The 19,673-nt window shown below is 48.1% G+C and overlaps 1 protein-coding gene across 1 annotated transcript in view; it reads right to left on the bottom strand.

Moving 5' to 3' along the window:
- Nucleotides 1–12,500, bottom strand: part of ARHGEF17 (Rho guanine nucleotide exchange factor 17) — a 555,625-nt gene extending 543,125 nt beyond the window's left edge. Inside the window, exon 1 of the mRNA XM_030200028.1 lies at nucleotides 9,342–12,500. Within this exon, the coding sequence (XP_030055888.1) occupies nucleotides 9,342–12,500 (3,159 nt within the window). The remainder of the gene's footprint in view (nucleotides 1–9,341) is intronic.
- Between the last annotated feature and the right edge of the window lie 7,173 nt (nucleotides 12,501–19,673).

Below are 19,673 nucleotides of genomic sequence, written 5' to 3'. Positions count from 1 at the left end.
GCCACGAGTGGGAAAGCGCGGGATACAAATGTAACAAAATAATAATAATAAGCTGGTTTGCTGCCCTCCTTTCTCACTAGTCTCATTCTGCATACCACCTGGGCATTAGGAGCAGACGCACAACGGGTAAGCCTCAAACCAGTATCACTTGGCCAACAGAACCATTTAGACACCTCCAGCTAAGGAACGTGGGCTTTTATACTCTGAATAATACAGCTGAGGTTTCACCCTGTAGTCAGGTAAGTGGTTAAAAAAAACAGAGCACAGGTTTTCTGTGTCGTTTCACATTACACACTAGGTTGCAATTAGGTAGCGCAGGAATCAGTAAACGGCCCTTTTTCACCCAGACTGAATGGCAAAGTTCACTCCCACAACAAACCACTCCTAGACTTCTCATCTTCACCCAGCAATTTCTGAAAATGGTCAAACACAGAACGCATGTCTTTAACTCAGACGTTTCATCATCCAAGTTACCTTCCCCCAGTCTTCATAATAAACAGCTTCTGGGAACAAACCCAACATCGTTGGAGTTGGCTTCCAAACAGAAAGTGAAATGCAGGATTTGGGGGATCTATAGGGGATGTTTCCTTTCTACCCTTCCAGTAGAGCAGAAACAGAATCTTAACAATGAGCCTGACATCCTAAGCAGTCTGTTAACTCTTTCCTAAGGCAGGTGCTAAAAGAAGCTTTACTCCCTATGCAGTAAACTAACTTCATGCAAATTATTGTGGAGCTAAGCAAAAAAAATAATAATAATAATGATATACACTGCTGCGGCAACATGCCATGCTTTTTCTGCAAAAAATTTAACTCCTTCTCATTTCCTGCCAGTGATAAACCAATCCCTGTTCAGGATCCAATACTGAATGGGAATTGGCTCATTTCCTGCCAGTGATCAACCAATCCCTGTTCAGGATCCAATACTGAATGGGAATTGGCTCATTTCCTGCCTGTGATCAACCAATCCCTGTTCAGGATCCAATACTGAATGGGAATTGGCTCATTTCCTGCCTGTGATCAACCAATCCCTGTTCAGGATCCAATACTGAATGGGAATTGGCTCATTTCCTGCCTGTGATCAACCAATCCCTGTTCAGGATCCAATACTGAATGGGAATTGGCTCATTTCCTGCCTGTGATAAACCAATCCCTGTTCAAGATCCAATACTGAATGGGAACTGATTCATTTCCTGCCAGTGAACTGAATGGAAGAAAGAGGTTCAAGCAATTTTGCCTAATTCTACCACTAAGGGGATGGAACTCCTCTTGTATAAGGAAAGGCTAAAGAGGTTAGGGCTCTTCAGCTTGGAAAAGATACGGATTTGAGGAGATATGATTGAGGTTTACAAAATCCTGAGTAATGTAGAATGAGTAGAAGTGAATCGATTTTTTACTTGTTCCAAAAGTACAAAGATTAGGAAGTTACATGGAGATACTATTAAAACAAAAAAGAGGAAATATTTTTTCACTCAACGAACAGTTAAGCTCTGGAACTCTTTGCCAAAGGATGTAGTAACAGCGGTTTGCATGTCTGGGTTTAAAAAAGGTTTGGACAAGTTCCTGGAGGAAAAGTCCATAGTCTGCTATTGAGACAGACATGGGGAAGCCACTGCTTGCCCTGGGATTTGTAGTATGGAAAGTTGCCACTGTTTGTGATTCTGCCAGTTACTTGTGACCTGAATTGGCCACTGTTGAAACAGGATACTGAGCTAGATGGCCCTCTGGTCTGACCCGGTATGGCTATTCTAATGTTCTTATGACAAATGACATGGAGGCGTGGTCTAGCAGTTGGAGTGGCAGGGCTGAAAACCTGTTTCTCCCACTGACCTCAGGCAAGAGATTTCAGCCTTCTCTGCTTCAGGCATGAGCTTGGAGACTGATGCATTAATCTATGGATGCAAACAAATTCCTGGCTCTTCTGCGTCGCACAGTAAAATTTTGTGTGAAACTATATGAGCATTCCCAACCATGGAAACCCAAGTCAAATTTCAACAAACTGTGTGGCGATGACAATATTTTAGAGAGACCAAGCAGCCCAGTCAGAGGTGCCTCAATTCTTTCAGGGGAGGGGAGCAGGTGGGTCCAAGAGCCCCCTCCTGGCCCCAGTGCAGGGATGCTGTCAGAAATGAAGAGTCTTTCAGCCAAGCTCTGCCCCTTTTAACCTCACCCAGGTAGGGCCTTGCCAAACCCTTACCTGTCCCTTCCATGGCAATTTACCCTGCCAGCTCCATCATAGAAAATGGGTTTAGCCAAACCCCAACTTCAGGTACTCTGGATATTTCTGTGTCCCAGGAGGGCTCACAATCTAAGTTTGGACCTGAGGCAATGGAGGGTTAAGTGACTTGCTCAAGATCACAAGGAGCAGCAGTGGGATTTGAACTGGCCACCTCTGGATTGCAAGACCGGTGCTCTAACCATTAGGCCACTCCTCTACTCCATCGTCACTAGTAGTCAGCTGATGCCACGTTCCAAGATGACACCAGAAGGGTGAAGCAACCAGGGATTGGTCCTGGGCCCTACTGAGACACTCTCACATTGAGGTAAGCTGCTGGGGGGGTGGAGGGAGGAGAGGGTCAGAAAGCCAACTGAGCTTTCGATGCACTTATTAAAAGGGCAGAACTAAAAGATTTACAGCATACCCGGTGCAAGACTGGGAAGGGGCGTTCCCATAGCTCAATGATGCAATAAGGAACTGCGCCTCCCAAAGGTGGAGGCCTCCGACTCAGGACATGTGGCCCCTTTGAAATATCATCTCCGTAAGATATTGGCTTTTGCCGATGACCTTCTAGTCCATCTGTCTTCCTCAGCTCGATCGTTACCAGTTCTTTTGGAGAGCTTTGCAGAATACGGGTCATTTTCTGGGTTTCGCCTTAACATGAGTAGATCAGAGGGATTGCCTACTTTTCCTGGGCTTCGCCAACACTGGGTGGGGGATTTCCCCTTGTGATGGGCCTCGGATAGATTCCGTTATTTAGCTATTATAAAATTACTTCAAACCCTAGACAACTTTACAAAGCTAACATAGAGACACTGCTCCATTATAGTAAACAGCTATTGCTATCTGGAACAATTCACCACTATCCTTATGTAGCAGAATTAATTTATATCATATGGTATTATTTCCCCGTTGGCTTTATGTACTCCCAATCAAAATACTGAAAAGGCAGCATAAAGTTCTTAAGGAAACACTTACTAAATTTTGCTGGCGAGAAGCCTAAACTTGAATCGGGGGGGGGGGGGGGGGGGTTGGGTCTTCCTCATCTACATTTGTATAATGTGCATGTCCGTTACGCCATCTTACCGACTGGGTGCTGGGATCAGAAGTTTTTACTCCCTGGACAGTAGAACGACAGTTATTTACTCCATTTACTCGTTACAGAAAATGCCACAAATTTAAACATCATGTTTTGCTGAAATCTATGCAAGAAGTTTGGCAGATTCTTATCTCTTTTACAGAACAACTCGAGCTGCACAGACTTTATACCACTTCTTGGCAACTCGGACTTTAGTCCTGGAACGGACAATGCAAAATTCCATAGACGGGCGACTAATGGGGTTGGTTTACGTTGAAGACTTGTTAACTGATAATGGGGTACGTTGAAACGTAAGCCCATTCTTTTGCGAGACGCGGGGACACATAGAGTAGATTAGGGCTTATCATGTCCTCCTTGAATGTCCTCTTGAGATGTTTGACATTGGTCTACTGGAACCTCTTTTCTCTCGTCTTTTTACTTTTGATTACTTTCTTTCTTTCTCTCCTTTCTTAGCTGATTTGCGTGCTTTTGCTGTTCTCTTATAAATTGGCGTTCCTTTCTTACTTAGCCTGTACGCTGCTCTGCTTGTCAGCTGAGCGATATAGTTAAGTTTTCAATTAACTATACCTTTCCTTATCTTCAAGTATCTCATTATATTAAGGAGCTGCTCAAGACTAACTGTTCCCTGGGCATTTTTAATTTCAGTAGTATTTTTCTACTCCCAACCAATCAAGACCAGGTTTCGGTGTCTAGTCTATATAGAGCGCTGTGAGCAGTGCTATCAAATATGCATTTTGATATTTTGGCACAGAAGTGGAACAGGCAGTGGCGTTCCTAGTGGGGGGTGACACCCGGGGCGGATCGCCGATGCGCCCCGCCCCCCTGGTGCAGCGCAACCCCCCCCCCCCTGGTGAAAGGACACCCCACCCCAGAACAGCAACTTTATCTGCTTATTTAACTGGTTAGCGGACTGAATATCACCGCTGACCGTTAAGTACCGGCTCCACCCAAGCTTCAGAGCCAATATTCAGCATGGCCCGATTAAACGTCGCTGAATGCTGTTGGCCAGACTGCTGAGTGCCATTTAACCGGGCAGAACCCTATCTCTTTGAGGTGTCTTTTTTTTCCTTTTTGCAAAAAAAAAAAAAATGAGTTGTCAAAGCCATTTATTCACCCGTTTTTGCTAAATCCTGCATTAATGGTCACTTTATATGATTTTTACATCGCAGGAGCTCATTATTTTGAAATTCTAGAAACATTTGCTTGTAATGGACGGCACGTGAACATTTTCTGTTGCAAAACCCACATTTGCAAAATCAAGTCACATGGACAAAAAAAAAAAAAAGTACAAAACTGACATTTTTTGCATGTCTGTGGGTGTTTTGTCCATGCGAAGCACATTATGTGAAACTAGAGTCATACCTAAGTACACTGACCTGTAAGCTCTCAGGGACAGGGAAAATATCTGCTGTGTCTGAAATCTAACTTGCCTTGAGCAGAGGTTTATAAAAGGTAAATCAATCCAATATCCAAATTCAAGCCAAACCTTGAGAAAGAACTGGAAATTGAAATGTTATATACAAACTCCCAACCCTGCCTCATCCAGATAGCTGTGCTCTGGACTGCTAAACTGAAAGCCGGCAGTGATGGGGACTGATCCAAAACCTGAAAACATCAGGAAAAGTGTGATGCTTAATGCCAGATCAGACCTGTAATCCTTAAAGTGTCCTGTCCTACAACCACTAGCAAACAAAGTAGTTCACCTTAGGCAACAGTTAAAGAATTTAACCCCCCTCCCTTTCACAAAGCAAGAAAAAAAGAGGGCCCACAGGGGCTACAAAATTCTTCAAAAGCATAACAGGGTGGGCCATGCCCTCCCTCACCAGTCTAAAGGATCAGAAAGCTTACAGTACAGACCAGGTAGGGTTCCCATATTTGCTCCCTGGGAAAAGAAGACATGCCCTGCCCCCCCTGCAACACCACTGCCCCGCTCCCACCTCACCCCCTTTCACCCCGCCCCGTGTCGCATATCGCCCCACCCCTTTCACACCTCCCTAAGGGTGTCCTATCCTCCTCTCCCTTTACCTTACTCTACTGACCTGGTGGTCTAGTGACCTCTTCGGGACAGGAAAGAGTCCCCTCTTTTCTGCCCGGAGCGCCTGCATACTGTTCCCCTTGCTGACGGTCCCAGCGCTGATTTAAAATGGCCACCGAGAGTTGAAGCGGCCTCACGAGACTTCTGCAGAAGTCTCGCAAGGCCGCTTGAACTCTTGGCCGCCATTTTGAATCGGCGCTGAGACTGTCAGCAAGGGGAACAGTATGCAGGGCAGCGCTCTGGGCAGGAAAGAGGGGGCTGTTTCTTGCCCCGAAGAGGTCACTAGACCACCAGGGCAGTACAGTAAGGTAAGGGGAGGGGAGGCTAGGATAGGACACCATTAGGCCCGCCCACCAGCCTGCCCGGCCATATCCTCAAAAAGAGGACATGTCCGGGTAAAACCGGACATATGGTAACCCTAAGACCAGGCCTCAACACACAGCTACAAGCATTTGCTCCAAAGAGGCCTAGGGAATAAATTCTCTTTGTTTTTTCTAGCAAAAAAGGTGCCGGTACTCAAATGCTAGGCCACCCTTCAGGGGTGTGGAGATTACTGAGGTACCCACCCCAGAATGGCCAGGCCCCCTGCAACCAGTCAAAGAATCTATGACAAGGCAGAATTAGTGTGTAGATCCTGACCTCTTTCATTAAAATTTGAGGTCCACAAGTCGATTTTAGGAGACAATGGAAAAGGTGCCAGAACTCCGTACCCCCAAGTACCCCCTCAAAAAAAAAAAAGCCCTATAAATTCTACCCAGAAGAAGAGAGATTACTTTCAGGAACAGACGCACACATTCACACGTGCATGTGGATGCAAACAAAACACTTCTGTAGGGACCCCCTCGGACCACCGACCTGCTGAAAATTCAGGGTGAATCAGACATTGAACACAAAGAACGGATACGTACGGGAAAACAGCTATGGCGCTTTCAGAAGTCTTCTCCCCTTCAGAAAGTAGGTTAAAAACGGATCCCCACCCCCCCCCCCCCCCCCCCAACTTCTGCCCAAAAACTACCAAGCAAAGATCTGACGATTAAAATCCATCACCAAATAAAGACCTAGCTCTTCAGATCCAAGGTGACTCATCGGACTTAGAGATTTCTAAAGCCAAGCTGCCAGTGAGACCGAAAGGGTCGGTACTCAGCGGCCCAGCTCGATCCTGGCAGGCCACCAACTCTCAAAGCGTATCAGTAGGGCATTAACCTTTTGTTTTGGCATGACTAAGGGAGACCAACCTCCAGCTGACACACAGGCTGGCGGTCATTATCGATTCTGCTTGGACGGACGATCACTGCCGTTATCCATACAGCCAAAACAGATCACGCCGGTTGTGTTAGCAGGTCACAACATGTTTCATGAAACCTCAGTGCAGGTGTGTGTTACACATATAGCAGGACTTGGCTGGCATCTGCAAATCCAGCATGAAACGTTACCATCCAGCTTAAGGAGCCTGGGAAACATTCGGCTGCAGAGTCGGTTGAACAAGATTAACTGCAGAAATGTAAGGCTGACTTTTTTTTTTTTTTTTTTTTTTTTTAAAGGCTGGTTTGTGTATTTTAAAACCCTGCAGAAGAAAAGCCCATTTACAGAAAGTTTAAAGATTTTTTTTTTTTAACCACATATCCTGGGGGACAAACAATTCAGAGAGAACAGTTGTTACAAATTTAGCAGAAAGTTCACGTTCTGATGAACCCAATGTTCAGCTTTAGTAAACAAACTTCGATAAGGGGAAAAGAGTTTTTAGCCAGCAAGAAGGCCTTGAGTGAGAGACTGGATCGCAGAAGCAAACCTGGATCTAAGACATTAACGGGGGTAGTTCTCAAAGGTGCGTTACAGCTATAACATGCCCCTTAATGCGTGTTAAAGGGCACCAATGCAAGTCATATTACTTTTAACACATGGCATTTTAAGCTGCCGTAGCTTACATAGTAACGAGATGCAAAACATGCAAATGAAAGCAAAATATAGAATTTACATAGTGATAAGAGAGTGGCTTCAGAAAATTAAAGCCAGAAAAATGCTGGGGCCATTTCCTGTCCTGGGAACATCAGGCCACAAAGGCACAGCCCAGGCCGCATCTTAAATGGACCAGCCCCCTCCCCCATCACAGCTACCCCTCCTGAACGTCTCCCAATTCAAGCCCTCCCCAACTTGAAGGACTCCCCCCCAGTCATGCCCACCCCCAACCTAAGAGGTCCCCCAAGACATCACACCCCTCCCTTAGGCCCTCTGGGTCTACCATACCATATGTCCTGGTTTCTAGTGGGGTAGGGCAAGAGCGATCTTCAGTCGCTCTAAAATGGCACCAGCCTCCTGGTGGTGGTATGACACTATAAGACTACTACTAGGGGGCGTAGCTACGTGGGGCCACGAAGGCCTGGGCCCCCGTAGATTTGGCCCTGGACCCCCCTGCCGACGACCCTCTCGAACCCCCCTCCCGCCGCCAACCCGCCCTCGCCAACCCGCCCTTGCCGTCGCCTACCTTTGCTGGCGGGGAACCCTAACCCCCGCCAGCCGAGATCCTCTTCTTCCGGCGCAAGGCTTCGTTCTGTTTCTGTGAGTCTGACGTCCTGCACAAACAGAACGAAGGAAGAAGAGGACCTCGGCTGGCGGGAGTTGGGGGTCCCCCGCCAGCAAAGGTAGGCAACGGCGGCGGCTGGAGAGGGTTGGCGGCGTGGGGGGGGGTTGAAAGGGTCGGCGGTGGGGGGGTCAATGTTAGTGGTGGTGGTGGCAGCGGCAGCAGGGGGTGAAGCCGGCAATAGTGGGGGAGGGGGCTAAAATGTGCCCGCTCACCTCGGGCTCTTACCTCCCTCCCGCCGAAGTCTGGCTACGCCCCTGGCTGGCACCATTTTAAACCTGGCGCCAGCAAGGATACCACCCCACTAGAGACCAGGGATATGAAAAGGTAGGCCCAGGGGGGCCTAAGGGAGAGTAGAGAGAACTGGACTTGGGGGCTCTTCAGGTTGAGGGGTCCTTTGGGAGAGAGGGGTTTGTGTTTGGGAGGAGAGTCAGAAGAGCTGCATGAGTTAACTTTGCCTAACTCCTTTAAGATACGGCCTGGAAACATTAGACCAAGGTTTTGCAGCCCGATGCTCCTGGGATGGTAGCACGAGCAGCTTTATTCATCTTTCATGGGGGTCAGTAACCTGCAGTACTGACCGGTGACCGGCTGGCAACTCCCTCAGCAGAATAAGGTGCGGTAAAAGTCAAAACTTTTACCACACCTTGACCACTTCTCCCTTAAAAGGGGATTCAGTGTCTACCTACAGAACATTTAGGAGAATGCCATCTCGTCACACTAAAGCCAAAGGCCAATACAAAAGTTTATAAGAAAATACAGGTTTCTCAAATATTACCTCCCCCTCTCCCTGAAGATAAAGATGCAATAAAGCTTTTCCCGGTGACTTCTCAAAGGAGACCCCCCCCCCCCAAACATCCTAAAGTCACTGGTGACTCAGCTCTGCATTATCTGCCCCCTTCCAAAAACTTCAGACTAATGTTTATCTACACGCAAGGGCTGTACGCTATGCACACGGTCTTCCAAATCTCATTCAGGAAGGAAACCCTCCGATGATTGAGAACAAGTTACTTCCGATTAGGACACATCCTTTACCACGGTTAGTAGAATTTCAGATTTAATTCTTTACAGATGCCTTATTCATGCTTTTTTATTCCCCATACGCAGATCCCCTTAACAACTATTTCCCTTGAATCCGGACAGGGATCACAGAAATTAACAGGTAAAAGTGCCCGGACATTTCTTGTTCAGCTTTGCCTCCTGCCCTAAGCCAAGGCCACTTTCAAACCATCAGGATTACATTTTGATCGTTTTTAACTCCATATTGAACGAAGCCCAAATTGTACTTGCACTCCTCAAGTCTCTTACAATAGACCCTGCTCAAAAGTTTTAAACCAAGACCCAGGAACCTGCAAACACAAAGACTCGGTTAATCATCTATCAAAAAGCAGTGAAATGACCACAGAGCACTTACCACATGAGGCTTGTTCCGGGGGCTGCGCGTGCCAAAGTCCTCGTGCTGTTTCGGAGCTTTCACCGTCTTGGGTTCTGTAGTCGTTGGAGTGGTAGGCGTAGACCTGGACACATCCACATTACTGGCCGTGGCAGAATCACTCGAGTGCAGCGTTAACATGTACTTCTTGGTAACATCCTCTAAGGAGGGGGCCTGGAGAACAGGGTAGCGTTTCACTGGGAGTCTAGAAGGTTCTGGGATACTAATCTGGACCCCTTGGCTTCCTGGTGTGTTAGACTCTGGTACCGTGATGGGGATGAAAGTCGCAGGCTCACTGGTGTGCCTTACATGTTTGGATACAGGCCTCGACCTTGCCAGGGCTATCTGACCTGGAGACGCTGGTGCCTCTGTCCTACATTCTTGGTGAGTCACCCTGTTGGTGCGTTTCTTGGAGCTGCGTCGAACCGTCCGCGGTGACAAGACTTCTGCAAGCTTGGGGTCAAAGCTGAAGCCCTGATTCCCTTCTCCGTCCTCCCCTCTTCCGATTCCCAGGACTTGCTCAGACTGGGCTCGTACCTCTTTGCTCAGCTCTTCCGCATCCCCCTGTTCACCTCTGTGCTCGGAAAGGATAGGCTCACTGCTGGAAGGTGGAATGGACTGTTCTGCCTCCTTTATAGGTTCACCAGGATCCTCGAAACCCAGAGGGGACAAGGCACCTCGGCGACTTGGATCGCTAAAAGATTTTTTCTTGACAATCTTCCCGTTGCCCCTTTCATCGATCACTTTGTCCAGGGCTCCCGGTTGGCTCACAATGTTCTGGATGACCGTGTTGTAATCCTTGACCCCATCGCTACAAACTGAGAGGTCACTAGCAGCACTGCCGGTGCACTCTGAGACAGCAATGGCAGAAGCTTCTGGAAGGCCAGACTTGGAGATCAGCGACCCGAGGAGGTTGCTGTCAACAGAAAAGTTCTTGGTGTCTTTGGCAACCGGGTTCTTTCTGTGAGGCATTGGGTCACTCAACGACCTGTAGGCTTCACCGCTTAACTCCCCGTTGCTGCCATTGCTAGAGTCAGAGCTGTTGTTACCAACGGAAGGGAACTTTCTTCTGCGACGAGAAGCACTGGGGGTCGATGCCATTTCTGGACCCTGTGTTGTATTTTTACTGCCACACACCTCAGCGCTTGTAACATTTTCCAAACTGGTCCTGGTCACTGGCAGATGCAAGTCTCTCGTGCTAATGTTATTCGGAAGTTGTTCTTCCCCTTGGCAATCGCTCGTCTTCCACGCTGTCAACATCTGACCCTGATCCCTGTACCCAGTGCCCATGGGTCCGGTTTCAGGCTCAGTAACTATCCCTTCATCCGTCATGCTGGACTCATGACCAGAGAGCTCCTCCAGAGACTTTCCACATGACAGGTTCTCCTCTGAATCTACCTTCTTTAGACACTTTTCGAGCACCTTGGTTTCTAAGAGTGCCATGTTGGCCTCTTCTTGCTTCTCTCCCAACTCTTCCAAACCTTTGACACTTCCACTATCCTTCTGATCCATCCCAACACCATAGTTGTGCTGGGCTCCAATCTGGCTTATCTTTTCAAAAACTTGTCGTGCCTCCTGCACGTACTGATCTTGAATCACATCTGTTAACGTTTCTCCTGTCTCCCTTTGGCCAATGTCACTGTCTGTTTCTTTATCTGAGCCAAAGGCGTCGTGATGCTCTCCAGTGGCAAGCATAAGCTCCGAGGAGCTCTGCTTCATGCGGGTCTGAAGGAGAACTCTCCGTGAGCTTGGCTTATCTGAACACGTGAAGGACTTGGTACGCCGGAGGGTGGCAGTGAGGTCTTTCAGCGTAAGTCGACTCCCTGGTATCAACCTACTAGAATTTTGGAGAGGGCTCCCCTGTTGTCCAGCCACTCCCTCCTGATCACCGGGCCCTTTGGTCACCTTCTGCCTCACTTTCAGCTCCGCCAGATCTGACCGCAGAAAGCTCAGGAGCGTGAGTGTCTCTGAAGCTATGTCAGGATTTGACATGGACTTCCTGTGCGTTGATGTCTCATTCCCCTGGCCAGCGTAGTGCGGGCTCTCCGCTCTTCCTTTCATCATGCCTGCGGGCAGCTTGGCGTGGACACGGACCTGTGGCCTGGAAGCACAGTCTCCCTGACCAAGGCTAGGTGACCTGTACACACTGCGACTCCCCGAGAAGCTTCTGCTCTGCCCTGAGGAACAAGGATGGTCTTCTTCCTTCAGCATTTCAGTGCTGGAGTAGCGACTGCTGTTCTTGGAGCCACAGGGGCTGGGCATAAAGGGGGGGATGTTAATTTTTGCCACACGAGACACTAGTGGCATGTGTGTGGGCGACGCCAGGGGTGCATGGCCAGGAGATGCGCCCAACGGAGCATGGCTGGGTGGTCGATTCAGCCCTCCTAGTGGCATGAGTACAGGTGAAGTCAAGGGGTCAAGGCCACGGGAAAGGACCAGCCCTTGAAGAATCTGCTTGTGCCCTTCCTTTCCCAGGGGTTGAGGGCTTTGCCAGGCATTCTGGGCAGCTGGCAGGCTGCTGGATGAGAGCTTGGGACCATCGTGGCCCCGTGGGTGTCTCCCCGAAGACTCCCCGGCCACCAGCCCGTCACTGTCGTCAGACTCCCCGGCCCGGGCAGCCGGATCTTTCTTCTTCCTGCGGATGGAGCGCTTCCTGGGGGGCGCCGGTCGCTCGTCTTCCTCACTACCCCGCGGCTCCCCGTCGCTGGAGCTGTGCCAGGCACAGGGTGCAGAGGAGGGGGCACGATCTGGCCCCCGGAACCCGCAGGTGTGAGGCGGCGGGGCCGGGGGCGCCTCCCGGGACCGTCGCGGGCTGCAGCTCTCCCCAAACAGCTTGCGCATCTCGGTGACGCTGGGCCAGCAGGGGTCAGTAGAGCGCTCGGGGCTGCGGGCTGGGGACGAGAGCGGCCGGGCGGCCGAGATCTTGGACACTTTTCTGGCGACTCTGGCTGGCGATCGGTGCATCATCGGCTGGCAAGGGGGCAGAGCCAGGGCTGCCCCGGGCTGGTCACCTCCTCCTCCTCCTCCTCCTCCCCCCTCCCCGGCCGGGGCGCTGCAGCCTTGCAGGCGCTTGAACGAGACGCTGCGGTAAATGCGAACTTTCCCTCTGGCCGCCCCCCACTCCTCCTCCTCCTCCGCCATTGTCTCCCGATTGTAACAAAAAAAATTTAAAAAGAAGTTGCAATTAATCCCGAATGCATGCAATCAGCCACCACGATTGCCATCAACGCGCAGCCGTCGCTCTCTCTGTCCGAGTCATTTTCTTGTGCGCTCAAAAGAACAAAGTTTTGCGCTCAGACTCCGGTTGCGCGTCTTTCCTTTGATCCCTGCAAAGATCGGCTCACGTTGCGGCTTTTGCAGCCGTCTTTCCGAGGGGGTGCTGGGGAGGGGAGGTCGATCCCGATCGCTTTCCATCTGTCTGGCAGCGAGGATGGGGCCGGGGAGGGGGTCGTGGCGGTTTACAACTTCGGCCAAAGTCCTCCGCCACTCAGCCATCCTGGCCAGCAGGCTTCGGATTCCTTTTCCCCCATCCTCTGCCCTCCTTCGTTCCCCCCATTAATCCTTCCTGTGCTGCACTGATTTTTTTTTCTTTTTTTTTTTTTCGTTGCATGCAAATAAACTTTGCCTGGGACTCGGAGGCGGGGTTTCATTAGCAGAGGGGGGGGGGGGGGATGGTCCTGCCAGCAGAGTATGGGAACATTTCTGCTCTAATTTTACCCAGAAAAGAAAAAAAAAAAAAAGCCCGACACAGAAAGGAAATACTGCGGTGATTGATCGTAAAACATTCCCCAGCCGCTTTTCTCTTTGCAAAGATTTATTTACTAGATGCTCGTAAGGAATCTCGAGTGTTTGAAGTTGTTGTTTTTTTTTTTTTCTTTCTTTCTTTACTCCTTTGGTTTATTAGAAATCCACTCAAAGTTCTCCCATTGCACTAAACTCGGGCTTTGCAGCTGGAGGTCAAGCGTTTTGGAGAACACAGGGAAACTTCTTGTGTCCTAAAACTGCACAGGGCAAGAGAGAAGGACGTGCATTGCCCCCTTCTGATCTAACACTTCATAACAAGCTCTTCAAAGCTCTCCTGCTGCTAACGCTACCTGTAATAGTGCTTTTTTTTTTTTTTTTTTTTAGAAAACTTGGAAGCTGAACCAAATAAGTAATGTTCCTTTTAATTCTGATTTCTGTTTAATTAATCTTACATAGTAACATAGTAGATGATGGCAGAAAAAGACCTGCATGGTCCATCCAGTCTGCCCATGACAAACTCATATGTGTATACCTTACCTTGAATTTGTACCTGTCCTTTTCAGGGCACAGACCATATAAGTCTGCCTAGCAGTATATTTCCCGCCTCCCAACCACCACCCCCTCTCCCATCAGCGGCTCTGGTACAGACCGTATAAGTTTGCCCTCCCCTATCCTCGCCTCCCAACTACCACCCCCTCTCCCATCAGCAGCTCTGGTACAGACCGTATAAGTCTGCCCTCCCCTATCCTCGCCTCCCAACCACCACCCCCTCTCCCATCAGCGGCTCTGGTACAGACCGTATATGTCTGCCCTCCCCTATCCTCGCCTCCCAACCACCACCCCCTCTTCCCCCCAACTGCTCCGCCACCCAATTTCAGCTAAGCTTCTGAGGATCCATTCCTTCTGCACAGGATTCCTCTATGCATATCCCACGCATGTTTGAACTCCGTTACCGTTTTCATCTCCACCACCTCCCGCGGGAGAGCATTCCAAGCATCCACTACTCTCTCCGTGAAAAAATACTTCCTGACATTTTTCTTGAGTCTGCCCCCCTTCAATCTCATTTCATGTCCTCTCATTCTACCGCCTTCCCATCTCCGGAAAAGATTCGTTTGCGGATTAATACCTTTCAAATATTTGAACGTCTGTATCATATCACCCCTGTTCCTCCTTTCCTCCAGGGTGTACATGTTCAGGTCAGCAAGCCTCTCTTCATACGTCTTGATAAATATTCATGTTTATTATACGTTGTGAAAGCGTCTCTTCCTGTTCCACTGCAACTATTCGGAAGCTAAGAAAATCTTCATCACTGAAACATAAAAAGCAAGACGGCTGAAAAAAAAACCAGATCTTCCTCAGCAGACATAGATAGCTGAAGAACGAATTTTTATCAAACTCCATGCGGCTGTCACATCAACCCTGTACATTAAGACAACGGCACAAACAGCTGAAAAGCAGATCTTCATCGGAACCTCATGCAAGCATCTTACTAAAACACATAAAACATAAACGTAGCTGCAGGGCAGATGTTCATCAGAGTCCCGGCCATGCAGCTGTTACATCAACACATGTAAATTATGAATTCAGCACATAAGTACATAAGTATTGCCATACTGGGAAAGACCAAAGGTCCATCAAGCCCAGCATCCTGTTTCCAACAGTGGCCAATCCAGGCCACAAATACCTGGCAAGATCCCCAAAAAGCACAAAACATTTTATACTGCTTATCCCAGAAAGAGTGGATTTTCCCCATTTAATAATGGTCTATGGACTTTTCCTTTAGGAAGCCGGCCAAACCTTTTTTTTTAAACTCCACTAAGCTAACCGCCTTTACCACATTCTCTGGCAACGAATTCCAGAGTTTAATTACACGTTGAGTGAAGAAACATTTTCTCCAATTCGTTTTAAATGTACTACATTGTAGCTTCATCGCATGCCCCCTAGTCCTAGTATTTTTGGAAAGCGTGAGCAGACGCTTCACATCTACCCGTTCAACTCCACTCATTATTTTATAGACCTCTATCATATCTCCCCTCAGCCGCCTTTTCTCCAAGCTGAAGAGCCCTAGCCGCTTTAGCCTTTCTTCATAGGGAAGTTGTCCCATCCCCTTTATCATTTTCGTCGCCCTTCTCTGCACCTTTTCTAATTCCACTATATCTTTTTTGAGATGCAGCGACCAGAATTGAACACAATATTCGAGGTGCTGAACAATACAAAGGCATTGTAACATCCTCATTTTTGTTTTCCATTCCTTTCCTAATAATACCTAACATTCTATTTGCTTTCTTAGCCGCAGCAGCACACTGAGCAGAAGGTTTCAACGTATCATCACCTAGATCCCTTTCTTGGTCTGTGACTCCTAGTGTGGAACCTTGCATCACGAAGCTGTAATTCGGGTTCCTCTTTCCCACATGCATCACTTTGCGTCATCTACCATTTAGACGCCCAGTCTCCCAAGGTCCTCTTGTAATTTTGCACAATCCTCCCGCGATTTAATGACTTTGAATAACTTTGTGTCATCAGCAAATTTAATTACCTCACTAGTTACTCCCATCTCTAGGTCATTTATAAATATGTTAAAAAGCAGCAGTCCCAGCACAGACCCCTGGGGAACCCCACTAACTTCCCTTCTCCATTGAGAATACTGACCATTTAACTCTACTCTCTGTTATCTATCTTTTAACCAGTTTTTAGTCCACAATAGAACACTGCCTCCTATCCCATTACTCTTCAATTTCCTCTGGAGTCTTTCATGAGGTACTTTGTCAAACGCCTTCTGAAAATCCAGATAATATCAACCTTTATCCGCATGTTTGTTCACCCCTTCAAAGAAATGTAGTAGACTGGTGAGGCAAGATTTCCCTTCACTAAATCCATGTTGACTTTGTCTCATTAATCCATGCTTTTGAACATGCTCTGTAATTTTGTTCTTCATAATAGTCTCTACCATTCTGCCTGGCACCAACGTCAGACTCACCGGTCTATAATTTCCCAGATCTCCTCTGGAACCTTTTTTAAAAGTCAACGTTACATTGGCCACCCTTCAATCTTCCGGTACCACGCTCGATTTTAAGGATAAATTACATATTACTAACAATAGCTCCGCTAGCTCATTTTTCAGTTCTATCAATACTCTGGGATGAAAACCATCCGGTCCAGGAGATTTGCTACTCTTCAGTTTGTAGAACTGCTCCATTACATCCTCCAGGTTTACAGAGAATTCATTAAGTTTCTCCAACTCATCAGCTTCGAATACCATTTCTGGCACCGGTATCCCACCCAAATCTTCCTTGGTGATCTTTCCGCTACGGCTTTGTCTTCCCTAATCGTCGCTTTTACTCCTTGGTCATCTAGCAGTCCAACCGATTCTTTTGTCGGCTTCCTGCTTTTAATATACCTAAAAAAATGTTTACTATGTGTTTTTGCCTCCAACGCACAGACAGTTGAAGAGCAGATCTTCTACCAGAGACCCATGCAGGCTTCACACTGACACAAGTAAAATATGAATGCAGCTTGGATAGTATAAGAGTGGATCTCAGTCCGAGCTGATATACCTAAAGAAGGTAAGTAGTGTTAGTATATCAAATCCCATCCCCTTCCCCCCTTCTAGTAGATAGAGCAACAGAAAGAGATTCTGGGAGCCAGAGTTCAAATCCCACCAACATTCTGTGTGACCTTGGATAGTCCGGTCACTTTTTATCTCATCAGGCACAAACAGGGCTACATTTATTAATATGCATTAATATATTAAAGAAATTTAATGGGTGCTAAATAACGCCTTGTGGTTAGTGCAGTGGACTTTGATCCTGGAGAACTGAGTTCAATTCCCACTGCAGCTCCTTGTGACTCTGGGCAAGTCACTTAACCCTGCATTGCCCCTGGTACAAAATAAGTACCTGAATATATGTAAACCGCTTTAAATATAGTTGCAAAAACCTCAGAAAGGTGGTATATCAAGTCCCAGTTCCCTTCCCCTATTTGAGATTCTACATGGAATGTTGCTACTATTGAGATTCTGTTGCTACAATTTGAGATTCTACATGGAATGTTAATGTTGCTATTCCACTAGCAACATTCCATGTAGAAACCTGCCCTTGCAGATCAGCAACGCAGCCGCACAAGCTTCTGTTTCTGTGAGTCTGACTTCAGACTCACAGAAACAGAAGCTTGCGCGGCCGCATTGCTGATCTGCAAGGGCAGGCTTCTACATGGAACATTGCTAGTGGAGGAGTAGCCTAGTGGTTAGTGCAGTGGACTTTGATCCTGGGGAACTGGGTTTGATTCCCACTGCAGCTCCTTGTGACTCTGGGCAAGTCACTTAACCCTCCATTGCCCCTGGTACAAAATAAGTACCTGAATATATGTAAACCACTTTGAATGTAGTTGCAAAAACCTCAGAAAGGCAGTATATCAAGTCCCATTTCCCTTTCCCTATTTGAGATTCTACATGGAATGTTGCTACTCCACTCACTAGCAACATTCCATGTAGAAGCCTGCCCTTGCAGATCAGCAGTGCGGCCGCGCAGGCTTCTGTTTCTGTGAGTCTGACGTCCTGCACGTAAGTACGTGCAGGACGTCAGACTCACAGAAACAGAAGCCTGCGTGGCCGCATTGCTGATCTGCAAGGACAGGCTTCTACATGGAATATTGCTAGTGGAGGAGTAGCCTAGTGGTTAGTGCAGCGGACTTTGATTCTGGGGTACTGAGTTCAATTCCCACTGCAGCTCCTTGTGACTCTGGGCAAGTCACTTAACCCTCCATTGCCCCTGGTACAAAATAAGTACCTGAATATATGTAAACCGCTTTGAATGTAGTTGCAAAAACCACAGAAAGGCGGTTTATCAAGTCCCATTTCCCTTTCCCTATTTGAGACTCTACATGGAATGTTGCTACTATTGGAGATTCTAGATGGAATGTTGCTACTATTGAAATTCTGTTGCTACTATTTGAAGATTCTACATGGAATATTGCTAGTGGAGGAGTAGCCTAGTGGTTAGTGCAGTGGACTTTGATTCTGGGGTACTAAGTTCAATTCCCATTGCAGCTCCTTATGACTCTGGGCAAGTCACTTAACCCTCCATTGCCCCTGGTACAAATAAGTACCTGAATATATGTAAACCGCTTTGAACGTAGTTGCAAAAACCTCAGAAAGGCAGTATATCAAGTCCCATTTCCCATCTACTAAAATGTATGTTTATTTCAATTCTTACAATAGAAATAAATGATTGAACTAAGTGGTTTACATAAAAACACTCATAAAATACAAAAATTAAAACAATTATCACAGAAAAAAAAAATTGTAATATAGTAGCTGACGGCAGATAAAGACCTGTACGGTCCATACAGTCTGCCCAAGAAGATAAACTCATTACATTAGGTATGAGGTGATACAACGTATGTTTTCCTGATCTTGATTTGTCCGTGCTATTTTCAGGCAATAGACCGTAGATGTCTGCCCGGCACTGTCCTTGTTCTAACATTTTTTAAGGTGTTATCGAAGCCCTTGAAAAGCTCCACTCCAGCCCATCCAAATCTTATCTAGCCACAATCAGGGCACAGACCGTAGAAGTCCGCCCAGTACTGACTTTGCTTCCCAATTACCAGAGTTGCCACCTAGTCTGTTTCATCAATGCACATGAATTCATATTAACACATGAGACTCTTAGATTGAAAGCCTTGTAGCAGCGTGGGAACCAGTGAAAAGAAGTGAGCTAAATCCAAGTAAGACGTCTTCTTCAGAGAGAGTCCTATCCAGGCATTGAATCAAACATATAAATGGCAAGAGGCGTACTCACTCGCAAATGCGCAGTAGAGACCCTCTCTGTCCCGCCCCCGCGTCAATACGTGATGACGGGGGTGTGACAGAGAGGGAACCTGCGCACCTGCGAGTGAGGGAACCGCCGTCGCCACCGCACTCCCCCCCCAGGGTTGCCGCTACCGCTCCCCCCACCCACCCGGCGTCGCCGCCGCCACCCACCCTCCACCCGGGCCGGGTACCTGGCTTCACTATTCAAACCGCCGGAACGCAGCACACAGCTCATCTGAGCTGCCGTTGGCCTTCCTTACCTGCCTGTGTCCCGCCCTCGCTGACGTTACGTCACACGAGGGCGGAACACACGCAGAGAAAAAGGAAGGCCGACGGCAGCTCGGATGAGCTGTGTGCTGCGTTCCGGCGGTTTGAATAGTGAAGCCAGGTACCCGGCCCGGGTGGAGGGGTGGCGGAGGGGACTCTGGGGGGGGGGCGACCTATCCGGGGGGGGGGGGGGTTCAACCCCCCCCCCCCCCTTCCTTTACTAGCCCGTTTTTACGGCTCAACGGCTAGTATATATATATCTGATACAATCTATGGTCTTAAGTCAGATGGATTACTGCAAACAGGGGTGTAGCCAGACAGCAGATTTTGGGAGGGCCTAGGCAAGAAGTGGGTGGGCACCAAATGTTCTCTACCCCACCCCCACACCAAAAAAATATCTCAGCTGGTGGGGAAAATGCTTCGCTCCAGTCTCCACCTTGGTAGTCTGCAGCAGGCATGCGCTGAAAAGTGAGCATGCGAAGGTGCCAGTATTGTGG

The sequence above is a fragment of the Microcaecilia unicolor genome, chromosome 4, assembly GCF_901765095.1.
Source record: "Microcaecilia unicolor chromosome 4, aMicUni1.1, whole genome shotgun sequence".
Lineage (NCBI taxonomy): Eukaryota > Metazoa > Chordata > Amphibia > Gymnophiona > Siphonopidae > Microcaecilia > Microcaecilia unicolor.
Note: the sequence above shows the minus strand (reverse complement) of the source record. Positions and strands in the feature narration are given on the sequence as shown.